General features: G+C 37.2%; 2 protein-coding genes and 1 pseudogene across 7 annotated transcripts; 1 reads left to right on the forward strand and 2 right to left on the reverse strand.

The window, feature by feature from the left end:
- Nucleotides 1-409: 409 nt before the first annotated feature.
- Nucleotides 410-5,342, forward strand: LOC119985831 (annotated as a pseudogene).
- On the reverse strand, nt 647-2,500 carry LOC119985828 (protein CHUP1, chloroplastic). Its single transcript, XM_038830251.1, has 2 exons — nt 1,491-2,500; nt 647-1,353 (listed from the first exon to the last, which is right to left on the reverse strand). The coding sequence occupies exons 1-2, from the start codon at nt 2,337-2,339 to the stop codon at nt 886-888; spliced, it is 1,317 nt and encodes a 438-aa protein (XP_038686179.1). The 5' UTR covers nt 2,340-2,500; the 3' UTR covers nt 647-885.
- On the reverse strand, nt 4,834-22,245 carry LOC119985806 (E3 ubiquitin-protein ligase UPL7). 6 transcript variants are annotated; one of them, XM_038830207.1, is made up of 15 exons: nt 22,069-22,241; nt 21,587-21,709; nt 20,523-20,763; nt 19,108-19,700; nt 17,118-18,095; nt 16,692-17,029; nt 15,614-15,892; nt 15,271-15,523; nt 11,147-11,317; nt 10,960-11,052; nt 9,392-9,499; nt 7,861-7,977; nt 6,518-6,607; nt 6,296-6,405; nt 4,834-5,338 (listed from the first exon to the last, which is right to left on the reverse strand). In XM_038830207.1, exons 1-14 carry the CDS (start codon nt 22,090-22,092, stop codon nt 6,322-6,324), a joined length of 3,492 nt encoding a protein of 1,163 aa, XP_038686135.1. In that variant the 5' UTR covers nt 22,093-22,241; the 3' UTR covers nt 4,834-5,338; nt 6,296-6,321. The 6 variants fall into 6 exon arrangements, 4 of the variants coding, with proteins under 4 accessions (XP_038686135.1, XP_038686144.1, XP_038686163.1 ...); XM_038830216.1 differs by having other exon boundaries at nt 4,834-5,352; XM_038830235.1 differs by lacking the exon at nt 11,147-11,317 and having other exon boundaries at nt 22,069-22,242.
- Between the last annotated feature and the right edge of the window lie 1,685 nt (nt 22,246-23,930).

A 23,930-nucleotide genomic window follows, 5' to 3' on the forward strand; every position in this document is an offset into this window, starting at 1 on the left:
TCAGAATTTAAGATTTGTATACATTTTCGTTCTTTCTTAAGCAATCCATGAGTATACGTATATATATATATATATATAGAGAGAGAGTACATGCGATGAGATTGGACGACAAACGCATGTCAAAGAGAGTCGGGCTGTGTTGATTGAGGAGAACAGGGACAGTTCCATGATTTGGTGTTCGTTCAGAGTTGCAGGAAACGCGAGGCGAGGGAATTAAACCGTTTTGCTTTTTGGGCCCATTTCATTGTGAGAGGCTTGGGCCCACAAGTACCTTTTTTTTTTTTCTTTTTTATTTAAAAAGGTCAAATTATAGGCAAATAGCCAAAATAAGTAAATAACTAGTCGAGAACTATATTTATTTTATTGGCATTCAGTTTAGTTAGTGTATTTTATCTTTTAGAATTTTTTTTAAAATGCTCGAAAGTCAAGCATGGGTTTTGATGTTCGTGAGAGTAAGGGATTCGTACCAAGTAAGCAGAGAACGGAGAGAGAACTACATCACAAAACTATGCTCGACATTTGTTCGAGGAAATGCCACAAAGAAAGCTACGTCAGTCTATTTGCTCTGATGTCTTGTAAGAAACATTCACGACTGAGGTACTTCTTCTTTCATAAACTCACGTATATTGACAAGTGCTTTCTATTATATGGTTTGAAATTCATTTGAAATATAATGGATCATGTTTTAAGATATTTTCTTCCTTGCTATGTTCTTTGTTTACAACACTCTTCGTTGATTGTTTCAAAGTACATGTTTTGAAATATGTTTATGATTGTCAGTATACAAGCAAGTTCAACTTGCTAAGATCAGTTGCTTGATATATATATTTACATACATTTCTGTATCATTGTAATAGATGTTGGCTTCCCAGTTATGTTCCATGTTTATGCACTAGAACAAGACCTCCTAGGATGACTTGCACGCTCTTCTTCTGGTTCATCTGACACTGAAAACCTCCCAAAGCACTTGCCTTCTTGCTTCTCCAACTTCAACTTCTTGTCGTCACTCCCTTCCAGCACCCATCTTTTAAGCTTTTGCAGTAGCTTTCGCCTTTTTGGACAAGCCTTGTTATCAATTGCCACACTTGAAGAAGGTTCTCCGTGCCTAACAACTGAGACATCAAACTGCTGCTCTTCACCACAATATCCGTGGTCCTCACCTTCCTGAAATTCTAATGTCAGATCAATCTGTTTTTGTTGTTCTTGATTCATCATCAGCTGGTGCTTTAAGCATGCATTACTCCATCGTAAATAAATCAAATCCTCCATTTCAGCTGCCCGTTCCTTTTGTAGTTTTTCAAACTCATTTAGAAGCTGATTGTAATCTTCTACGGTTACGCCTTCTGCTTCACTCTGCAAAATTGGAACCTCAAAAATGTTGGACTACTTCAATAAAGAAAGTGCTCTACATTTTGACCCATGTCAATCCATTCAGGCAAAAGAAAATGCCTAATCAAATGCATTAAACAAAGGTTAATAATGGTTAAAACCTTTGAGATAGGCGAAGCTGACTTCTCTGCTGAGTTTAGCTCTCTCAAGAGTTCATTCCTTTCCTCCCGCACTTGATCGACAACGGTTTGCAGCTCCTTAACCTCGTCCTCTAATTTCTTGATAGCACTGCTCCTTGATTCAAGCACTTGACAAGTTCTCAAAACCTCTGCCTCTCTAGCTTCAATCTTCGAATTCTTCTCTCTTATGATGCGTGATTGCTTTATTGTTTTCCTCAAAAGCTTCTTTACTTTTCTTTTGAGCAACCCATTTTCCAATTTTGTTAAGTCAAAACTTTCAAGAAGTCTTAGATAATCCACCACCAAGTTGTCAAATTTGTTGTTGACAGCCTCCACGGATGATAGCTCCCTATCCATGAACTCAACACGAGCAATCTCTAACAGCAATGTATTGCTCATCTCCATTAGCACCGATTCATGCTCTTTAATAGCTTGATAGCTAAGAAAATGCATTTCCAATACCCTTTCTCTCTGATGACATTCATCCAATGTGGTTCTTAGGCCTAATATTTCTTCATCAAAGCTACACTTATCTGGAATACCCAAACTTTCTATTAACTGAGGGCTTGTAGTGATTTCCATTTCATCGTCTTCACAACGTAAAGAGGTAGAATTTATGCTTTGATCGCTATCCTCAACCATGGAGTCCTCATGAGAATAATCAGATTTATGGGAACTTACCTGGGTTTGTGGTGAAGAACTGTTGACAGAAGTTCTTCTTCTTGCAATGATTGTTGCAAATAGAAAGCCAGCCGCAGAGATAGCCAAAGGAATGCCAGCTTTGAGGAAAACTGGCCTAATAACCTCTGCCTTTGATGCTGTGTTCTCCATACAACAAATCAAGAATGGAAGCTCAATAATGCTAATGAAATTCTCTGAATTTTTTTGATTGTTTTATGAATGTGAATGTGTTAGAATAAAGCTTTCTTAAGATTCTTTGTTGTGATCATTGCTTTCCTTTATTTGGAGGGTTAGTGTTGTGTTTGCTTTTTGACTACTCCATATGTCCATGTACCACAATTTCCATCAACTCTTTCCTCCTCCAGTTTGGAATCTAATTCCTTTTAGGCTGAATTCATTTTTTTCTTTTTAAGATTTCATTGCTTCAAATGCACGAGGAAGAAATATGGGCTTCATGAGGAGGCAGGCATGCGTACCATGAGGCCCATAGGCCCCAAAACGACGGTGTCCATGTCCATCACTTAAGCTGAGCTGGGCTTTTGTCTACTGCACTTTAATGCTTATGTTGGACTTGGGTTGGGTCCATTCTACAAAGTACAAGGTACAAAGCGATGGAGAGCCCATGATTGATTTTGGTTCAGGTCCATGTGAGGCAGGCTGGGAGAGGAAGGAAAGCTACCAGAGTCATTTTTACTGTTTGGAAGATCAATGTTAAATCAAAAATCGGTGCTTTTACGCCAATCAATCATAACAACCTTCTTGACCAATGGCATATTACATGTCTGTTCCCCAAATTACTTTATGTGATAGAGAACAATTTGTCGAGGGCAGGTTAGGTCTTGTGGGAAGGTAAGCAAAATGTGTTTTGCTATTGAAAAAGCATGTACTTTTCCCTGAAATTCTCCAAAAGTGAGAAAAATCTCTAACAAAAACAATTATCACCTCCGCCAAATTTGCTCTGAAATACCAACTAAGCAAATACACCTTCAGTTAGCCTAATACATATAGGATAACAAAAAGAATGAAAATGTTATCCAGTGCCCTTAGGACATTGGATAAATGACATAAAAATTTTTTAGAATTTGAAAAAACTCTATTTAAATCCGTATTTTCAATTTAAAAAAAACGTAGATATGAGAGTGTTCATCCATATGACATAGTATGGTGCATCATTAACCATTACCTTTAGGGCACTCGTTAACGAGACGGACGATGAAATGCTTGAGCTTTGTGAGGTGCTTAACATGCCTCAGTCCCTGCAAATGAACAGCTTTATGGGAACTACAATCTTCAAGACAGCTATACCACTTTGACCATCACTCCTTTACTCGGCCCTTTTAAGTTCCCTCTCACTCGATATATCTCTCCTCTGTTTAGTCTTTAGAGTAGAAATAGTTGAAAATGGTGAGACTTTCAAGTGAGCTGCTGGGTTCTCTTGCCCTTGTTGTGTTTGTCTTCTCTCTGGCAAATGGACAGCCTCTTGTTCCAGCACTATGCATATTTGGGGATTCTGTTGTTGATGTAGGAAACAACAATAACCTCAATACCTTAATTAAGGCCAACTTCCCTCCTTATGGAAGAGACTTTGTCACACACAGACCAACTGGAAGATTCTGCAATGGAAAACTTGCTACAGACTTCACTGGGACAATTCTCAGAACCAAATCACTTTGTCATTACTCCTTGTTACTCTTTCATGAGCTAAAATGTTACTTCATTTCCTTACATTCACAGCTGAATATCTTGGGTTTAACTCATACCCACCAGCTTACCTTAGCCAAGAAGCCAAAGGGAGAAATCTCTTGCTGGAGCTAACTTTGCTTCAGCTGGTTCTGGTCTCTATGACAGCACTGCCCAGCTATATGTAAACATTGGCATCCAAAACTCACCCAACTCTGTCTCTCTTTCTCACTCTATAATACACACAGTTATGTATAATAATACCTTACTTCAGTTTACGAATAATGTTTCTTTTGGCCATAGAGCTCCATCACATTGACTCAGCAGTTGAATTACTACAAGGAGTACCAAAACAAAGTTGTGGATATGGTGGGAAAAGCCAGAGCAAATATCATATTCTCTGGTGGGATCCATCTCTTGAGTGCAGGAAGCAGTGATTTTATCCAGAACTACTACATCAATCCCATCCTCAACAGAATCTACTCACCCGATCAATTCTCTGACATTCTCATGACATCCTACTCCAATTTCATCCAGGTATTACTTTTAAGTAAAGTTCAATTTGGTTAACCAAGAACGTGCTTCATGATTTAGCGTTTTCGAAAGATAAAAGTTACGTAACATCTACTGCAATCTTAGAGAATCTGTATAATGTTGGGGTGAGAAGGATTGGAGTGACAACCTTACCACCAACTGGATGCTTGCCTGCAGCCATCACCCTATTTGGGGGAGGAAGTAACCAGTGTGTTGAAAGGTTGAACCATGATGCCATCTCGTTCAACAACAAACTGAACAGCACATCTCAAATCCTGTTGAATAGACTCCCTGGTCTCAAACTCCTGGTCTTTGATATCTACCAACCTCTATTGCATATGATCACACAACCAACTGACAATGGTAATGTTCCTGCTCTGCAAAAAAGTGGCTAGTTATTATGTCATGCATAAACTAACTAGAAATCTAGTGAGCTAAAAAACTATTTCATTCGTATAGCTTCAAGCAAAGCTGGAATTGTATTTTACATGTCAAAGAGGACTATGTGACCTTCATGCTTTGCCCCAAATAAAAGTGCCGTCTATCACTTTACAGTTCACAGCTGCCAAACTCTAGAAAATCATCTCCTTCCAGTCTTGCAAATTGAAAAATATTTCTAATTGAATTTTTGAAATACAGTAGAAAAGTTGCATGTTTGTCATTACGTGCAGGATTGTCACACACTCAAACTACACATCATCATATGCACACATCACTCCAATAATTTAATTTTCTTTCGTCTCAGGTTTTTTTGAGTCAAGAAGGGCTTGCTGTGGAACAGGGACATTTGAAACCGCCGTGCTATGTAATACCAGGTCTCTGGGGACATGCTCCAATGCCACAGCCTATGTGTTCTGGGATGGATTCCATCCCTCTGAAGATGCTAATAGAGTTTTGGCTGGCGATATACTTGAACAGGGATTCTCCCTCATCTCCTGAAGTTATACAACTGAAACAAAAAGTTAACTAGCACTCCACCAACTTTTAATTTTCACAAATCTTTCGTTAAGGCTACCAGAAATACATAGTAGTTTGCAGATAACATTATGGTGTGTTGCATGTAAAACCTCAAGAGCTACATAAGTAGCATGAATTACCTGATGCTTCTCTATTATCGGCATTATGTACAATTGTTGCAGAAACTTTTCTTAATAAGATAATTACGGTTTGCGGATACTTAATATGATAATACTAGTAACAAAATGACCATTGGAAAATATAAGCATCCCAAAAGATTTATTAGATCTTTCAGTTAGCCCTGAAATGCTGATCTACATTTGCCTTTTCATGACCAAACAACTCCATCATGATAAAAATAGTTACAATCGAAGATATAATAAACCAATTTGCAAGATTAAAGGAGAGCATACGTTTGGATACAAGAGTACTCTTATATTTAGAGTATACATAACACATTATCAACCAAGAAATCACATAAAATTATCAAAGCAATACATTTCCTGAAGTCAAAGTTTCCCAAGAAACCCAAAGGTTTTCAGTTTCTAACTTTTTTGCCTTTTGATTTCTTATCAAAACAAGAATTGTTTTTCCATCATTCATAATTTTTTTTCCCTTTTCTGCCTCTCAACTACAGTTTTTATCCAATTGTTAAAGGAATTCTCAATTACTTTTGAGTACTAGATTACGCAGGCCGCAGGGAACAAAAAAATTTGTGATAAATGATGTTTGCCTTAAGCATTTACTCACTCATTAATCTAACACAGAAAAACAGGAGAGAAAATGCCATCCTCCCCAGAATAATTTCTCTCAAAAAAAGTTATTCAGTTAATTGTTCAGTCGGGGAGGCAATTGCATCCACTGCTTCTCCAACAACCCCATGAAAAAAGAAGAAGAAAATAGAGAGGGGGTGAAAGAGAGATAAGAGAGATCACCTCCAGCAGTGATCAATGAGAAATCCCTAAGAAAGTTCAAATCCTGTGTTGGAACTGATCGCATAAAGAAGTTTTGCCCTCAAAGTGCTGGCACGTTTGTAAGATGGAAGCTATAACCATCCAGCAGAGTAAGAACCCACATATTCTCAAAAGGTTAGAAACAAAATAGTATAATGTGAGAGTTTTCATCATTGCCGGTCATGGGGTTAATGTAGACAATACCTTGAGAGTGTTGTAGCATGTAGAAGCTGATGGAAGCCGCTCCACATCTTGTCCTCCAAGTGCTGCCCATAGAGGTGTATCACAAGTGACCTAAATAAGATCAAATTCCTGACCCAATTATCCTCGTTAAGTAGGGTAAGATATTCCTTCCCCAAATCTCATTATCTTAAAAGGCATAAATAACATAAGCATATTGGAGAAGAAATGGTTGCTGTTCGCTATAAGGCCAGGGGCCAACAAGTGTAGCAGAAAGGGCCAAGGGATAGAATCAAATGATATTACTGGAGATATCACAGACACATTGATTGAGCTTGAAAAGGCATAGGGATTTGATCATGATGAAGGCAAGCTGTACCCAAGAACGGTGGGTACCGAGCAGTATCCATCTTCTTGAAAGATGAAATTTACATTGATCAACTTATTTGAAAGTCAGGACACCCTTCATAAAATTGGAAATGCACAAGTCAGGGCAAAGGAAAGAAAGGCATATATGATTGTGAATAAATCCGTAGAAGAAAATACCTCGTAGGCTCAAGGAAACCTACTTTGAGATTTATAATGGTAGAAGGTTCGCAACGAAAGGGTTTCTCTGGATTTCTAATCAGGTCTGTGTAATGATCAACCTTGATGAAGCATAAGTATCAGCATTGTGAGGAACTGACAAGGAGTGTGAACAAGTAATCCAGGGAGAGTAGTTAGTCTTTGAACAAAAAGTTTGTTATACAGTTTTTATTACAGGAACTCCAAGTCCATGACTTTTTACCCTTTTGCTTTGACGGAGCTTTCCAAGTAACTTGTGTTCCTTATGTTTTCACAGACATACTTTTTCCACGCGTGCGATCATTCTTTCATGTTCTTTATGTTTTCACAGCTATACTTTTCACACATGTGATCACTCTTTAGTAACCGCACTAGGAATCCGCATCTTCACTGCAATCTTATTTTTGTCAAAGATGGTAGCAAAACAAATTTTGCCTTTGAAAAATAATCACGTTTCTTGTACAGTAGGTATCATATTTTAGACTTTTAGTCCTTGTAATAGACTTGTCAACAGCTGCAGCCGTGCCTTCTCTTTTACTCTTTGGATAGGATATGCTCTCACATTGTATCAGAAAGGACTATATGCATAGCAATAGGGCCACCCAAGCACTACAGGCATGCAAAAAAGCACAGAAATAGATGTATGGTATTTTGCCAGGTAAATCCTAATTCCTAATGCACGTCAGGAATTTGTGCCCATAAATCTGTCACTGATGTGATGTTACTTTTATACTATTCCTGGCGTTGCTAATTTCATTAAAAGACAAAAGTTGATATACTTCTGCCAAGGGTCAAGAGCATACCTTGTGAATAGTAAAAGATGGCTGCAAGTATTTGAAACCAAGTAATGGAGCTCGAGAACAACTGGTCACAAATTTAAGGAGCATACAACGTTCTCTTGGTTCAAATCCATTCATGATCTGTAACGAAAAAGTCAAAAGACAGAATGGAAATATGATCAAATTTGATTAATGTGCAAAGAAAGTACATTCTCAATGGAAAAAGAAATTTATTAGAGCACCAAGAACTTGCAAACAAACTACGAGTGAAGGTGCACCAGAATTTTAGACTATAAAATCAAACAACAAGGAAACTGTCAAGGGAGGATTGAAAAGAGAACGCATATATTATGATCAAATTTGATTAATGTGAAATTTTATTTTACAACATAAACTAAAAAGCAGCATGTCGAAAACAAAATTTTCATAATCGCAAGGTAATATGAACAGAAGCAAGTGGAACTAAACAGCATAATTTTAAAGGCAAGAGAATGCAACACTGCATTAATTGTTGAACATGAAAGAGAGGATCATGGTGCTAGCTGATAGGCATTAATTAAGATCAGATTTAAATAAACCAATATTTATTTGTGGAAGTGTTACGGAAAACAAAGCAATTAACAATCCTTCACAAAATATTCCATAAGTAAATGATGCAAACTCTTTCCAGATAAAATCCATAAGAGACCGGTGATTTTAGAACCAAAGCATAGACTTCATTGATATATCACAGATAAGAGGTGATATTTTTTCTTCCCTGCCGACACTTTCCATTTATCTCACAAGAACAACTAGATCAACTGCACTTGTTCTTAGGGAGGAATTGAGAATCCTTAAGGTTCCTTGAACTTCGCCAACCACCAGCTGTTTTGGATACATAAATACATGCAGTCACTGAAAAATTGATCTTTAAGTAAGTTGAACTTGTCATTTGTTTCTATCACAATGCTTTAAATTCATGCTAAAATGCCCCCTAAGAGATTTACTCCAGCCAATTAGCTATTTTTGGGTACTCGTCAATTCCAGTAAATTTTTTTAGTGAAAAAGAACAACTATTCCAAAGCATCAAGGTGTTGCCATTACAAAGCAAGTCCAGCAAATTGTCTGGTAAGTGGTAACCAGGATTTTCTCTCTGTCTTTCCACATGCACATGTAAATACCATGTAATTTTTTTTTTCTATTTTTATTTCTGAGTCAACCAAAGCAACATTTTCCAAATAGTGAAAGAAAAGAAAAAACAAAAAATGAACGACTTTCATGTTAAAAGATCTGGAAGAGCAATAATGTTCTCTTGCAAGCAAGTGCATGATATATAAGCTGAAGGCCCTTCAAATTAATAATAAACAAGATAAGATTTAGGTTTTTGAAGCTTATCAAAAAAAAGATTCAGATTTTTGAAGAAACAAAATAAGGGTAAGGACTAAGGTGTAATTGAGTAGTATAAGTGTCAGAGGTAAGACGAGCCAAACCCATTCTTACATTTTCCATCGGGGGAATCGGAAATAAAATAAAAATACAAAATCACGTGCTTCAACTATCATAGACGGAAAAATACCTCCCAGAAAAGTTTAATCGTCCGACTCCCTTCAGAATAGCCACCAGAATACTGCGCATTACTTCTCAAATCATCAACATCTATGTCATGATCTCCACCTGAAAGCAACTAAATTAGGGCAGAATGGGTCAGCACTCCTCAGAAAAATGTAACTCATGGAGAGTGGTTTCAATCAAATAAAATACCAAAGCATGCAAAAGAATAAAAATGCCATAATAATTGTTGGACCAGTGAGACTAAATATAAACATTAGAAAAGAATGTTATATCTGACTGGTTGCTAACGGAGAATAGCCATTTATGTTGATGATCCTAGTATACAGAATACATGTTTCCTATATAAAAACATTAGAAGTTTCTCTATTTCGTTTTTCCCTTTTAGACCTGTTCTAAACATAGCTATGATGTCAAAAGAAACTCCCCAAGATTTACCTCATTGGCTGGACTGGAATAGAGCATCCTCACTAATTAAATGTCGAATAACTTCCCACACTGAAAGCTTAAATTTCAGGAAGTGTGAAAACACCATTTTCATAACACAAAGATGTCGCATAGAAGATTTTCTGAGCTTTCCCACTTAAATTTTAGGAAGCGTGAAAACACCATTTTGTCATAACACAAAGATGTCGCTTTGAAGATTTTCTGAGCTTCCATATGATGTTATACATTAAAGTAGGTACAATAAGTCTTCAGGGTACAAGAAACGTACGCAGCACAAAGGCAATGATTTTCAACCTTCAATAACCAGCAAAAACTTTTGTAGCATATTCTCCTAAAATTGCTTTAGTCACATAGCTTGAACCTAGAAAGTAAGATTTATTTTCTTTATTTTTTTAAATCCGGAGTCATGGAAAGATTGAGAATTCATAAAAAAATATTTCAGGGCATCCACTGAAGGCAACCATGTGCTTGAGGTTGCGAGCCATGTTCCACATCTTTCACACATCGAGAGTCCATTTTTTTCACTATTCAGCTTCATCTGTTGAGCAGCATGTAACCTTTATTGGTCCATGGTACGTGTTAAGAGATAAATGTCTAACATCGTCTAGTTTGGGTAAATTGTATGTGCATATATGTGGTACCCTCTTCTCTATCTAATAGGTCCTTTTAGGGAAAGTGTGGCATAATTTAACAGTATGTTAAAACTGGTATTGCTAAGATATATCAAGTTCCTGGACTACATAGCAACCATTCTCATTCTTTTTAAGTGGTACCAAGGAGGTGCAACCAAACAAAAACATGCTCATTTTTACCAACTCGCATCCATGCCACCTAAACTTTGGAAGTGAGAAAGAAAATCTTACAGTCAAGTCAATTATAATCTTTCTTTCCACACCAAATCAATTAATCCTCATGTTCAAACTAGCAAACAACTCATTTCAGACACTGTTGATTATATATGAAGTAATTATTCATAGATCACATTATGTAACAACCATGTACCAATTACTTAAGAATAATAATTAAGTGCATAGTTATGCGGATTTATTATTCATAGATCACAGTATGAAACAACCACGTACCAATTACTTAAGAATAATAATTAAATGCATAGTTATGGGGATTTACCTGATTGAACTCACTTGCATTAAATAACCTCAACCAAGATGGTGATATAAGATCTGTTAACCCTCCGTTAAATGCATTTGAAAAGGGTAAAATCTGCAACAAACAATAAGGTCAATCCACTACACTAGTTCAGTAATGCAACAAGTTTCCACATTCGTTGTTGTTGGATGGGTGGGGGTGGGTTAACCTGTCGATTTAGTTTATAATCAGCCATTGCATGAATGTACTGCATCTTGTTCTCATTCGTCACACAAGCATCCTTGCCTCCAGGTTTAAGCTCAATAACATGGCGTTTACCAAATGACTCTTCTGTAACCGTAAAGTCGAGAGACAGATCCTTGACATCATCCTCATATTGCTGTATAAACAGAACAACATATAATTTCAAGTTTCCACACAAATATCTGTGCAAGAAACTCATAATGCAGAGCAAATAGTGAAGGATTGAAAGACAGCTAAGTAATAAAAGTTGGAATAACCAAGCATACGATGGGCCTTTTATCAAACAACTCTGTTCTTCAAGGAGGATATTTGATCTTGTACCACAAGTAAATAACATGGACAAACTAGGCCCATGTGACAACGATACAAGTCCTATTAGGATATACTTCAAGAATTTATTCAATCTTCTACTCTTGGAAGCTATTTGGCAAGAAGTCTTAGTCCCGACATCTATGTAACTAAAAAGGAGGTAGATCAAATAATGATTTGAGGGGTTCTTACCATAATGTACAGATAGAAAGACCTACATAACCACCCTCCTGCCACCTCTTCCATTTATAAAACTTCCCTTAGTCAGCCTCTCTGCCTCTCCTAATCCCTTATTCATTCCCCTTATCTTTTCTCCCTATCTAACCTACACATCCAAACAAAGGTTCCCTTCTTATGGCAAGCTATATCAGATGAATGTTCCTGTCCCATTGTATTGACAATAAAGTAGAGGGAGAGAATTGGAAGAGAGAAGGAAAAAGAGCAAAAAAAAGGATGTCTAGTCAACAGAAAATATTGCTAGGGAAGTGAACAGCGGAAACGAACACATGTAATGGATTCCCGTTGATTTTATCATAGCTCATGTAGCCGGCCAAACTTTGGGTATAAAGGCTCAAACGATGATGAACATATACCGTCACGTTAATAATAATAATTAAATTTAAAAAAATGACTAATAAAAAGCAAAAAGATGCCGTCATCTTGTCAGTTGCAAGGGAAAACTTTTGGATTATCTTAAACATGTTTATCGCTAGTTAAAGAAACAACATGACATCATATGAACCTTTTAAATTGGCTTCTCTAAACATTCATCGCTCACCAGAACATTTTACTTATTAGCTCCTAATGTAGTTTTTGAACTACCGATGCATAATTTGTTTAGGATTGAGCAACCAAAACCCTAACCCCTAAATTAAGCCCAAAATTAAGGACCCTAGGACATAAACTCACAATTCCAGGTCTGATTCGTCTGAATCTGGAACCAAAATTCTTGATTTTTTGAATCAAACAAAACGATCCTGAATCTCTCAGGTAGGGTTGGATAAACTCACCTTCCCCTCTCAGCCTCTCACCGAGCGTGTCTAAGGAATCCCTCCTATAGCAAATTTGTATAAAAACTCTCATTCTTATTTATTCTTGACTTGCATCCATATATATAGACTCCTAGTAATCCTAATTACATAAGAAACTTCCTTCAAATAAAACTAGGATTCCTAAAAGTAAACTTTATATGACTCCAATTATAAGTAGAACTTGACTTAACAAAATAACCTAATAAAAGACTCTCAAAACAAATAACTAATATTAAATTCGAAATTCCAGCACACTTGGAAATTCCGACAATACCCTTACTGTGAAAACTAAAAGAAACTTAGTTAAAATAGACCCGATAATAGACTAACGTATAAAAAACTATATTAATGGTCCTCCTGCATCATTTCCTCTCTCCTTCAAGAACTCGACTCCGGCGAGTAAATGGAAAAATAAATGATGTGGCACTAGCTCGTTCCAGTAATCCATCTTCACAAATCCAGCCATAGGAATGAACTCGACCTCGAATTCTGAAGTATCGAAGTAACAACAGTAATGTCTCCTGAAATAACATAATTGCCAACTTGCATTGATTCCACTTGGAACCCTTGATTGGAGTAAGGAACGACAAAAATAAAACTCTTGCATTGGACATGTCAGTGAACTTTTCTGGAATAACAAATTCAATGATTTGAACTTGCGTAGGAAAGACAATCTCTGCATCAGAAAATATTGGACTGGAATTCTCTGTTTCTTTTATGTTTGCAACCTCAAGTTCACATCCTTCACCTTCAACTTTTTCAAAATCAGATTGTGCTACCTCGGTCACCTCTTGCATACATATATCTTCTAGTGGCTCATTGAGAATGATATTCGATTCTTGTCGAAGTACATTAGAGATAGCATGAAGCTCATCAGAAGTGTCTTTTTCCAAAAATTCTATTGTAACAAAATCTGGATCTTCTGCCACCTTGTTGTCTTGATGAAATTCATCTGTAGCATATAAATTTTCAGCTTCTTCAACACCCATAGCATGCCGACCTGCTACTTCTTCACCTTTAGCTTCCACAATCTCACATTCTTTCACCTTAACTTCCCGAAATTTAACTTCAGCTGCAACTGAATTCACATTTACCACATTCTGCCTTTGTCCAGTCCCAATTCGAGGCTTCTGATACCCCACTTGCCGTTGGAAAGTACTTTTGCATACTTGTTCAATATTTTGTTTGGAAAAAGTAGCTGATAGTACATTGTTGGCATCACTTTTATTTACTCTAAGCTGTTTGAAATGAGTTTCTGCCACAGCTGCAACTTCTTCTTCTTTAGCTTGTCCTCGAGAACTTGGATTGTAGAATTGTTGTGTGAACTCAGATACAGAAATAGACTCTTGCTCCAAGGCTGCATATTTCCTATATACTTTGCTGTGAAATTTTTGTGGTGAATACTTTTCTTGTAATAGTTTCTTCATCAGCTCCCATCTTGTGATGTTCAACCCTCTCTCACGCCTATAGTCAGCTTCCACTCTCTGCCACCATTCTCCAGCTTCACCCTTGAGCTTCAGTATGACAAATAACACCCCCTCTTCTTCTGGGAACTTTGTGAAGTTGAAAAAGTCTTCTAGGGATTCTAGCCACTTTGTGAAGACATATGGATTTGTAGTACCATAAAAATCTGATATCTCTAACTTCATGTACTTGTTGGCTGCATCATTAAAATTCCTTCTAGGTTCAATATATGTCTCACGATACTTAGCAAAGCGACGCTCACTGTTGTCCAATCTTGTTATCATAGAATTAATGGACGCTGCAATAGACTCTAATGTTATGGACTATTTTCCCCTTCAGAAAACAGTTTAGTCATCAGCTCGGTTAAAACCCTAAGTAGGCCACTCCTTGTTAACATAAACAAGTTAGAGAACTTGTAGGTTGCTCAGAACCATGCTCCGATACCAACTGATGTAGTTTTCGAACTACCGATGCAGAATTTGTTTAGGATTGAGCAACCAAAACCCTAACCCCAAATTAAGCCCAAAATTAAGAACCCTAGGACATAAACTCACAATTCCAGGTCTGATTCGTCTGAATCTCTAACCAAAATTCTTGAATTTTTTGAATCAAACAAAATGATCCTGAATCTCTCAGGTAGAGTTGGATAAACTCACCTTCCCCTCTCAGCCTCTCACCGAGCGTGTCTAAGGAATCCCTCCTATAGCAAATTTGTATAAAAACTCTCATTCTTATTTATTCTTGACTTGCATCCATATATATAGACTCCTAGTAATCCTAATTACATAAGAAACTTCCTTCAAATAAAACTAGGATTCCTAAAAGTAAACTAATATGACTCCAATTATAAGTAGAACTTGACTTAACAAAATAACCTAATAAAAGACTCTCAAAACAAATAACTAATATCAAATTCGAAATTCCAGCACACTTGGAAATTCCGACAATACCGTTACTGTGAAAACTAAAAGAAACTTAGTTAAAATAGACCCGATAATAGACTAACGTATAAAAACTATATTAATGGTCCTCCTGCATCAGCTCCATTTTGTTAGTTCTCAGATTCCCAACAATCAGTTTCATAGAGCTTGTTTGCGTGCTACTGACATAAAATAATAGCATTCCGAATTCCTCTATCTTCACCGCCAAAAATTAAATCTAGAAGTCTATATTTCGTATTCATAAACCTAATTAGGGGGGCTTTAGCAAGGATAAGACAGAAAAGTTAACGTAAAAGGATATGTAAATAGCAGCCACAAATAATGAAACCAAAAATATGACTTACCTTCACATATAAGAGATTCCTGTAGAGCTCCGGATCAAGAGTGGATAACTCATCAAGAAAGCTATATCGGCCCAAAATCTTTTGTACAAAAACATGAGAGAAAGAGTAATCTAGTAAAATTCCTTCATAGAGAGCTTTCCCAACAATTCTTCCAAGGAATTCAATCATCTGCATTCCATTCTCTAGATATTTAGCAGCTGCATTTGGGATTAGAAGACCGTCTGAAGTTGATGTTTGGGAGAATATCCCATACCTTGGACAAGAAAAAAGGAGAGTAAAAACCTTTCTTTTGGAAGGGATCAAATGAAAGAGTGATGTCAAAATTAAGACTTGTCAGGCTTACTCAGGAGCAAAAGCTGCTTTTGATAAATCAGTTAAAAATTCCTTGGATAATCCACCGTAGTCCAAGCCAGCCTCCGGAAGGCCACATTCACTAACAAATGAAACATGAATGGACGACTTCAGCTTTGATCCAAGGGAATTCAATTGTCGAAATCCGTCTTCAACTATATGACCCCGACGAACTACAATCTCAACTGCTCGTGAGCCGGGTCCACTAACTTCACCAGCCATTTTTCGAGAAACTTTATCTATATTGATAAATTCTCTAAACATCTGAACTCTGCCAAAATGGAAATTTTATATTAAGATCATTTCATCATGAAAGAACGATGTAAACTTGCCTCACTGAAGATTATTAGAAAAGAATACGTCAGTCTTCCTGTATTCGGTAGCTTCTGCTATCAGCTATCATAGACAAAGGCATAATCTTGAAAGGCAAATAGAATGTAACAGGTGATGAATTGTCATCTTTGCCAGAAAAAGAAGGACACCCTCATCAAATTCCAGGAAAATAATGACATTGGCAGACTAGATTCAAAAGTAGCGGGCTTCAAAAGACATTAGAGGTCAACATAAAAGGACATTAGGCAAAAATCTGGATATTTACCGGGGCAGGGGAACAAAACCAAAACCCATAATTTATTGGCAGGACTGATACAGAAACAATCATACAATAATAGAATTATAGTTTTCAATCTAAATTAAAATAATTAATATAATTATAGGCAGGTGCTCGCCACACCCGTATATAAAAAAGTATATAAGCATGTGCTGAATGGAAAAAAATGAATCAGAATTAGCAGTCACAAGTTCAACCACAATTATTTATAGCCGCTTACATATATCGATGGACTCGACTGGAAGTCATTAAATATTCCCATTAAGGGAGATCAAGATATGTTGACAGCTCAGCTTACAGACATTTCATGAGGCAGAATATTAGTTTTTAATTTCACCAATTCCTCAGATGTTATTATATGGGTGCAGATATCTTCGTAGGTATACAGGGATAAATCAAATCTCTCTGCTTTTTCTTTCTTTCTTTTTCCTGTCTCTCCAGAATAGCATGTAATTCTCACCTTTCTTCAAAGGGAAACACGTGTGGAGTAATGGTGATGACAGAACCCATGCTTGGAACAGTTGAAACATCTTCTGATCTTGCACTAGCTGACAAAACTCCATGAGCTCTAGCAGCCACTGCAATTGGTGGTCGACTCCTTCTAGCAGGTGAAACCCACAAAACAGGAGGGCAAAACTGGTGCCTGCAATCCCTTTCATACATTAAATGCAAGCATCTGATGGCAGAATCCATGAGAGCTCTGTGCTTTTGACCCACCAGACCATGGGACAAGCTATTATAAACTAGTGTATTGAGCACTGAGGCAATTCTTCGTTGTTGCTCCAGCATGAATGGCACCTACCATGCCATATAAGGCTCAACTAAATATCTTCACCACAACAACAGTCAAAAGGGATCACAAAAAAAGAGAAAGAAAACAATTTACCTGCTTTTCATAGAACTCTATGTCATCAAGAACTAGCAGCAAGTGTGAATAAGTTGCAGAAAACAGATGAAGTAGACATGCCAGATCTTTTGAAATACCTTGTGGACCGCATCTCAGTGGTTCAATATCCCACACGCCATAAGAATCCTCATCAACCTGGTTAGCCCTATGATGATCACCACCAAAATCTGTATCATCAATCCCTGCTTGGGACTTTCCAGTAATTCTATTTAGCACATTTGCCCACTTACTGGCCTTCCTTTTATTTCTCTCAAAGATATCATCTTTCTTGTTCTGTGAAGTCTTACTCCTGCAAACTTTGTCATCTGGAGAAATGCTCCCTTTTTCAGGGAAAAGTAAACCTTCCAATGTTTGCCATAGTGTTAGAAGATATCCAGGAGTAAAAGATAGCATGTTAAGCACAGTCAATGAACCAGCTGTAGGATTCAGAACTGAAAATATCCCAAGCATGTGAGAATAAAAGTATGCAATATCAATTAGCTCCAACTTCCAAAAATATTCTGAACCGTTTGGTGGGAGCACCACATCCCCGCTAATACTGGTATCTTTTTTTGAGATTGCCAACAGTTTCGTAAGATGCCACTGCTGAGAAACAGGCTTCAGCAGATCCATATACAAAATCTTTAAAGATCCTTGTGCTGTCTCAATCCCATTCAAAACTTTACTCGCAGAAGTTTCAGCATCACCTGTAAGATCTTGACTCTCCGTTGTGGTCAATCCAACACTGTCAAGCAAATCCACCATGTTCTCAGCAAGGGCAACCACAACACGAACATATAAAGCATAGTCGAGACCCTGATTGAGTCCTCCAGGATCCACAAAATCATTCTCATTCCCTGCAGCTAGGTAGATAATGTTTGCAAGAGCCCAACCAACAGGAGGAATCACCTCAGAAGAGTCATTAGCTTCCAAAGAGTTTATCATTGACACCTCTGTCAAGATATTCTCTCTCAAAATCTGCCATCACCTGCCATAGTTTGATCAGTCCCCATATGTTGTCTGAGAAGTTAACTAAGTGTATATTTTGTAGAATACATATAGCAATATGAAAGTAAAATGCATGAAAAACAACAGGTAAATTGATACAGAACTACTACAGCATAATGCAACACAAGAAATATAATGGATGAAAAGTTTTGAAATTTTACATGCTCATCCTAGTAAAATTATACAGCACTCTCAAAATTTTCCTTCATCTATTTGCTTCGTGGCTGTGGTGTTTTATAGGGACTTTTTTCTGACCGTATATCCTTCTAATGCTGCAACTACAATCCTATAATTGGTTAACAGCTAACAGTGAGGAAGAACCAAATTATTAAACACATAAACACTACATTGGACCACTAACTACATATTTGCAGAAATATACATCAGCTCTATATCTATTATTAAATTACTACACGTGGCCCGTACACTCGTTCGGAATAAACAGTGTGATTCTTAATCAGGTTGATCACAATGTGACTGCTCCTGTCAATACAAGTTATACTTGCATCGCAGTCTTCTATGCAAGAAGCGAAATGACAAAGTTTGCACAAAACAAAGAAAGGGTCATGTCTTCTTCCAGAAATCATACCTCCCCAGTGGAAAAAACTGAATGAATATATATGGGTCTTTAAAATTCGGCAAAAATTGTAACCTCTAGAGTGGCTGTCATGTTAAAATAACCAACACAAGTTCAGTTATATATAAAAGGTATTATGCCATGGCCCTTCCCTTGGTGGACTACCATCTCTCTAAAGCCTAAACTAAAGTCAACTGTAATGTCAGCAAACAGGAAGCAACATGCAGAAAAGTAAAAGCAGTAAAAGCACATTAAGAGGCCTCAATTTATAAAAACTACCCATGTTACATGAGCAAGTTGATGGGTAAATTGAATTTGAGGTATTTTCTCGTGAGAATCGATTAAGAAAAGAAATATAATAAAGAAACAATTACAGAGCTTTAATTCAAATTTGAGGCACCATACCAATAGAGTCTGTAAGCATGTAGACAGAATAGATTTGTGCTTCAGAGCAGGTATAAAAACAGCAGGTAAGCGCAAAGTAAGCCAAGGGATTGTAAGTATATACGAGCAGTACTGTTCCACAGGATAATGCACATCCAAATTGGCAGTACCAATTACATCAAACTTTGTTGCATGAAATGGCCTTAAAGCCAGAGTTATTGCACTTGCAGTAATCAAGAATTTATCATCAGTCAGAACTGTACTGTTTGTCTGTGAAGAAAAAGAAACATCCAAGTTACTAATATATCTTCTAATAGATATGTAAAGGCGGCTTTTACAACTTCCCATAAACCATATTAATTTCTTCACTGCTTCATCTGCATCCTGAAGATTGTCATTAGTAACACTCTTCCAACTCTTCAGATCGGTTAAGACAACAAGAAGACGCATAGCCAGAGAGGCAAGAAAGACAACACTTTGATCCCCTTGACAAGATTTCTCACACTCTTCAAGGACATATGAGGATAGAGAAATCAACTTCTGTGCTTGATAAGTCCACAGTCCCCTTTCTTCATTTGTACCCAATGGCAGGGAGCAAAAGTTCTTTGTGGTATCTATGCATATAGTAAGAGATCGGTACATCAGTTGTATGTAAGAAAGCTAAGGATGATAACTGAACTAGAAATATGGAGAGGTGCTAGATAGCAGATTCAGAAGTTTCTAAAAAAATTGTTATTTAGAACTTTTAAAATATCTAACTGAACAATTGAGTCCAGACAGGGAGCCGGTAATCAAGTGATGCTTCTGCTGATTGCTCTAAACTACTTTCGAAGACCCAAAATTCCCTTGAGGGAGACATTTCAAGGACGTCCCTAAGCACAATTGGAGCTGAATTCACAATTATAAAACCACTACTCCCCACCAATAAGTCTAGACCAAATCTCTAGAGAAAAAAATAAAGTAAGAGCAGTTTACAAGAAACAAACTTCTTCAGAGCCAAAAGGGGAAAGGCCCTGAATCTGATACCATGAAAAAATGATGACATGAAGGCCTTCAAAGCTTCAATTTAGATAGACAAAAATACCAGTTAACTTATCCCGCCTTTTGAGGTTGTAAATACATGCTGGACGACATTGACAAGATTAGGAACCAATTACAATCTTGACGACTATGTCTATAAATAAGAAAAGTAAAATTAATGTGATTATACGTAGCCCGCATCTTTCACAGATAATAATTTATAAAAGGATGGCTTTGTGTTTATAAATGCTGTGAGCTTTTATATAGATGTTTTTTGATGCAGGTAAGACTACAGAAACCGTAGTTTGTCTTCTAGTAACTAGAGCAGTGATGTTGTTAGAAAATATGGAGACATAAGACATGAAGGAACTTGAAAATGAATTTATCAATCCAAAGCAAACAGAAAACTGCCATACCACAGGACTTCATGCTTTCCAAAAGAATCTGAAAGCAACTCTTCATATTGTTAACATCTTTTGTTCGGATCTTCTGGTGCCTGATTGATAAACAGGTAATAAAAAAAAGAAAAGGCCGTAAAATAGTAATAGATATCCAGGTTGCCGTCATTAAACCAGCTTGACTATTCACTAAGATTTCCCATTCTTCTTCCATTTGCAAGGCCACCTTTTTGGTCTCGTTATAGCGCCTCCAGACTTTCTGTAAATCAAAGAAACAAGTTCATATTCTTCTTTCAGATTTTTGGAATGACAAGTACAAAGAACTCAAATGGATTTTACATTATCTGGGACATGTTCTAAACTTCTAATCTATCAGACAAATTTGAAATTGTTGAGAAGCTTTTAAGCTCTGCTCAAAATCTGCGGGCAGACAGTTTTCAAAAAATGATACACGAACCCCACAAACTTAACTCTCTTCATCTAAAACTTTAGTTTAAGAAGTTTGTTTATTTTTCTTTCCCCTTCTTGAAAGGTTTCACAGAATCATAAGAAACGTACAGCACAGACAGCTAATTATGCTTTGCATTACAGAAGGTTTCCATAAGACCCCCCCAGCGGAAAGCATAATTGATCAGCAGACAGTCATACAAATTGCATAAACTTGTAGTAAAATAAAAGGTCTAAGAATGGATAACTCTATTCAAATTATGCTTTCAGATATCTTTATCTATTGAATATGTCACCAGAAAGCTAGCTCTATCTCCCTTTCACATTTTCTTATGAACCATTGTTTATGACCTTTGTTTAATCGGTTTATAACTTTTTCTCCATCCCAAACCCACCATCTGCACCCATCACCTTCGTGGTGGATGATATATAAGTCAATTGGCTCAATTAGCATATATCAACTTTCTCGATATTTGAACATACCCAATTTAAAACAGAACAGCAAAGAATATTTTTGACACTCACTCGAAATTTAGCAGTAAGAAACAGAAGTAGAAGTTCAACAATAAGCAGCATACAATCATTCACCAAACGACATCATTATTCGAAAATCAAGCACACGAGTTAAATTAGACCTGAATAAAGATAGCAGCAGCATTGGCTCGCCTGGCATAGCTACGAAGTTCTCTTTCCTGGGAGACCTTCTCTAAAAGGGCATCCCTCGCAATCTCCCTAGCACTTGCTCCTCTTAGTGATACCTGAAAATCCCCTCAAATACACAATTTAAGCGCTAACTCTGAGAAAAATAAAGCAAAAAGAGTCGGTGAAACTTAATAACTGAGAAGAAACAAGAAATTTCCCCCGTTTCCTTCAATTAGAAGCGAAACATATGGGGATAACCATGTAATTCACTTGTGCCGAGCATAATTAGAACCGATTTATGAACAACACCAGATCCAAATTCATGATCGTATAACACAAGAGTGCCCATCAAGATAATTCAAGGAAAACGACAATGATCGAGAAAAAGTTTTTCATTCAAAGAAAAAGGGATGGAAAACAAAGGATTTTGATGGTGTTGCAGTTTCTACAGACAGATCGGAGAGAGCAAACGAACCTGATGTTTGCGAGGTTGGTCCATCGAAGCTCCTCAGGTTCGCGTCCAGGGAAAGCTCAGAGTCTTGCTCGTGGGGCTTCGACAGAAGGAGTGATGTAATCGAGAATCATATATATTGTTTCCTACACCGACACCACGCGCTCTCGTTGTTCTTTCTCTTTTGCGTTAAAATCAACCATCATAGGAAATACCGAAATAGGAATCCTCGATCCTCTTTTTACCCTCACTTGCCAACGGTCATATCTTGTTCTAATAAAATATATTTCCATAAAATAAAAAAAATTTAAAAAAACTTTTTAACAATTTCAGTTTTAAAAACGCGCGTGGAGGAGTGAAGGGAATCGCGAGAAGAGTGAGAAGAAAGATTAGTTGGCGCTTGAGTAGATGCGTCTATGGCTGCTATTATCCAAACCGCCATAGCTTTCTCCGGCTTATGCTCTCTTACTCCTTCCTTTCCAAGAACACCCAACCTTCACTACTCTTCCACACCACAACTAATGCAATCTCCTTCTAAACCTCCCTCTTTATCTACATCGAGAACGCGTCATCGCCAAATCCTATGCTCCACCGGCTTAGCCTCTCAAATCCTCCGTCTCTCCTTACCCCTTCTCTCTGTTACTCTTTTCAGTAGAGGACATCGATTCTCTTATCGATGGGTTTTTCTATTCACTTCGCCAATCAGTTAAACACAATGACATTGAGATTTGCTGAGCTGTACATGGTTCTGTTCTCAAAATTGAGGAAGACGTCCATCTGCGGAATACTCTTAATTGGAGCTTACGCCTTACTGCAAACTTTGGTTTTGTTTTTATGCTTGTAGGGTTTTTGAGCCCATGTCGGAGCATTACTCTGCCTTGGTTAATTAGGGTTCTGGGACACTGGGGTCTTCTTGAAGAAGCGGAGGAAACGATTAGTAAAATGCCTTTTTGAGCCAGATTCTTCTGTTTGGCGAGCTTTCATTGATAGTTGTAGACTCCAATTGCATGAAACAATTGGAAAACGGGTTGTAGAGCATATTCTTGCCATGGAGTCACATGATCCATCTACATGTATACTGGTATCAAATCTGTATTCTGCATCTGGGAGGTGGCATTGCTTTGAAATGGTGAGGGAGGATAAACAAGCAATGGCCTTTTGATGACCAGGACAGGAGCTATTCGGATCGTTAAGAACATCTTTCTATGTGGGGACTGCCATACACTTTTGAAACATGTTTCTCTTGTCACCAAAATAGAGATAGTGCTAAGGGATGCTTCAGGATTTCATTGTCTTTCCCATGGTCAGTGCTCATGTAAAGATTGTTGGTGTCAGGTTAGTCGAAACTTCCATTTACCTCAAGTAGTTTTCTCATTTCTGTATCACAATTTGTAGTTAGAATTTTGAATGATTAATGTTTCAGAGAATATACATATACATATAGTGAATTTATCTGATAATCTTTGTCATCTCCTCATTTTGAATCCTTGCTGTTTAATAAAGTCAACCTTCTTGTTTTCTTGCTAAAGCAATGATGTCAGAGCATAAACTTCCTAACAACTTGAACCCTAATAAGACTACACTAGATAAATGTATTCTGGAATCTGGAATAAGCAGCCAAACTTAGACCGAAAGGAAGATGAGGAAAAGAATAGAAAACAGCCCTATAATCTAATGCAGTGAAGAAATCTCTAATGTTTTAGCCTATTTTTCCTCATAATAAGAAAGATTCCACCAAACCTTAAGTTAAAGTCATCTGTCATACATTCAGAAGACAAGTGCTAAGCTGAGATAGAATTTTACATGGCATTCTAGGAAATGTAAGAGCGAGAGAGATTGAAAAAACAATGAGACTGGCAGGAGAGATAGTGATGGCAATGGTGGGG

This window comes from Tripterygium wilfordii, chromosome 3 (assembly GCF_013401445.1).
Source record: "Tripterygium wilfordii isolate XIE 37 chromosome 3, ASM1340144v1, whole genome shotgun sequence".
NCBI classification, from domain to species: Eukaryota; Viridiplantae; Streptophyta; class Magnoliopsida; order Celastrales; family Celastraceae; genus Tripterygium; species Tripterygium wilfordii.

Coding starts and splice junctions, on each gene's coding strand:
- LOC119985828 (XM_038830251.1), bottom strand. CDS start 2,339: ATGGAGAACACAGCATCAAAGGCAGAGGTTATTAGGCCAGTTTTCCTC. Junction 1,354..1,490: donor CAGCTTCGCCTATCTCAAAG/GTTTTAACCATT, acceptor CCAATTTTGCAG/AGTGAAGCAGAAGGCGTAAC.
- LOC119985806 (XM_038830207.1), bottom strand. CDS start 22,092: ATGGACCAACCTCGCAAACATCAG. Junction 21,710..22,068: donor ACCAACCTCGCAAACATCAG/GTTCGTTTGCTC, acceptor GGGGATTTTCAG/GTATCACTAAGAGGAGCAAG. Junction 20,764..21,586: donor CTGCTGCTATCTTTATTCAG/GTCTAATTTAAC, acceptor TTTGATTTACAG/AAAGTCTGGAGGCGCTATAA.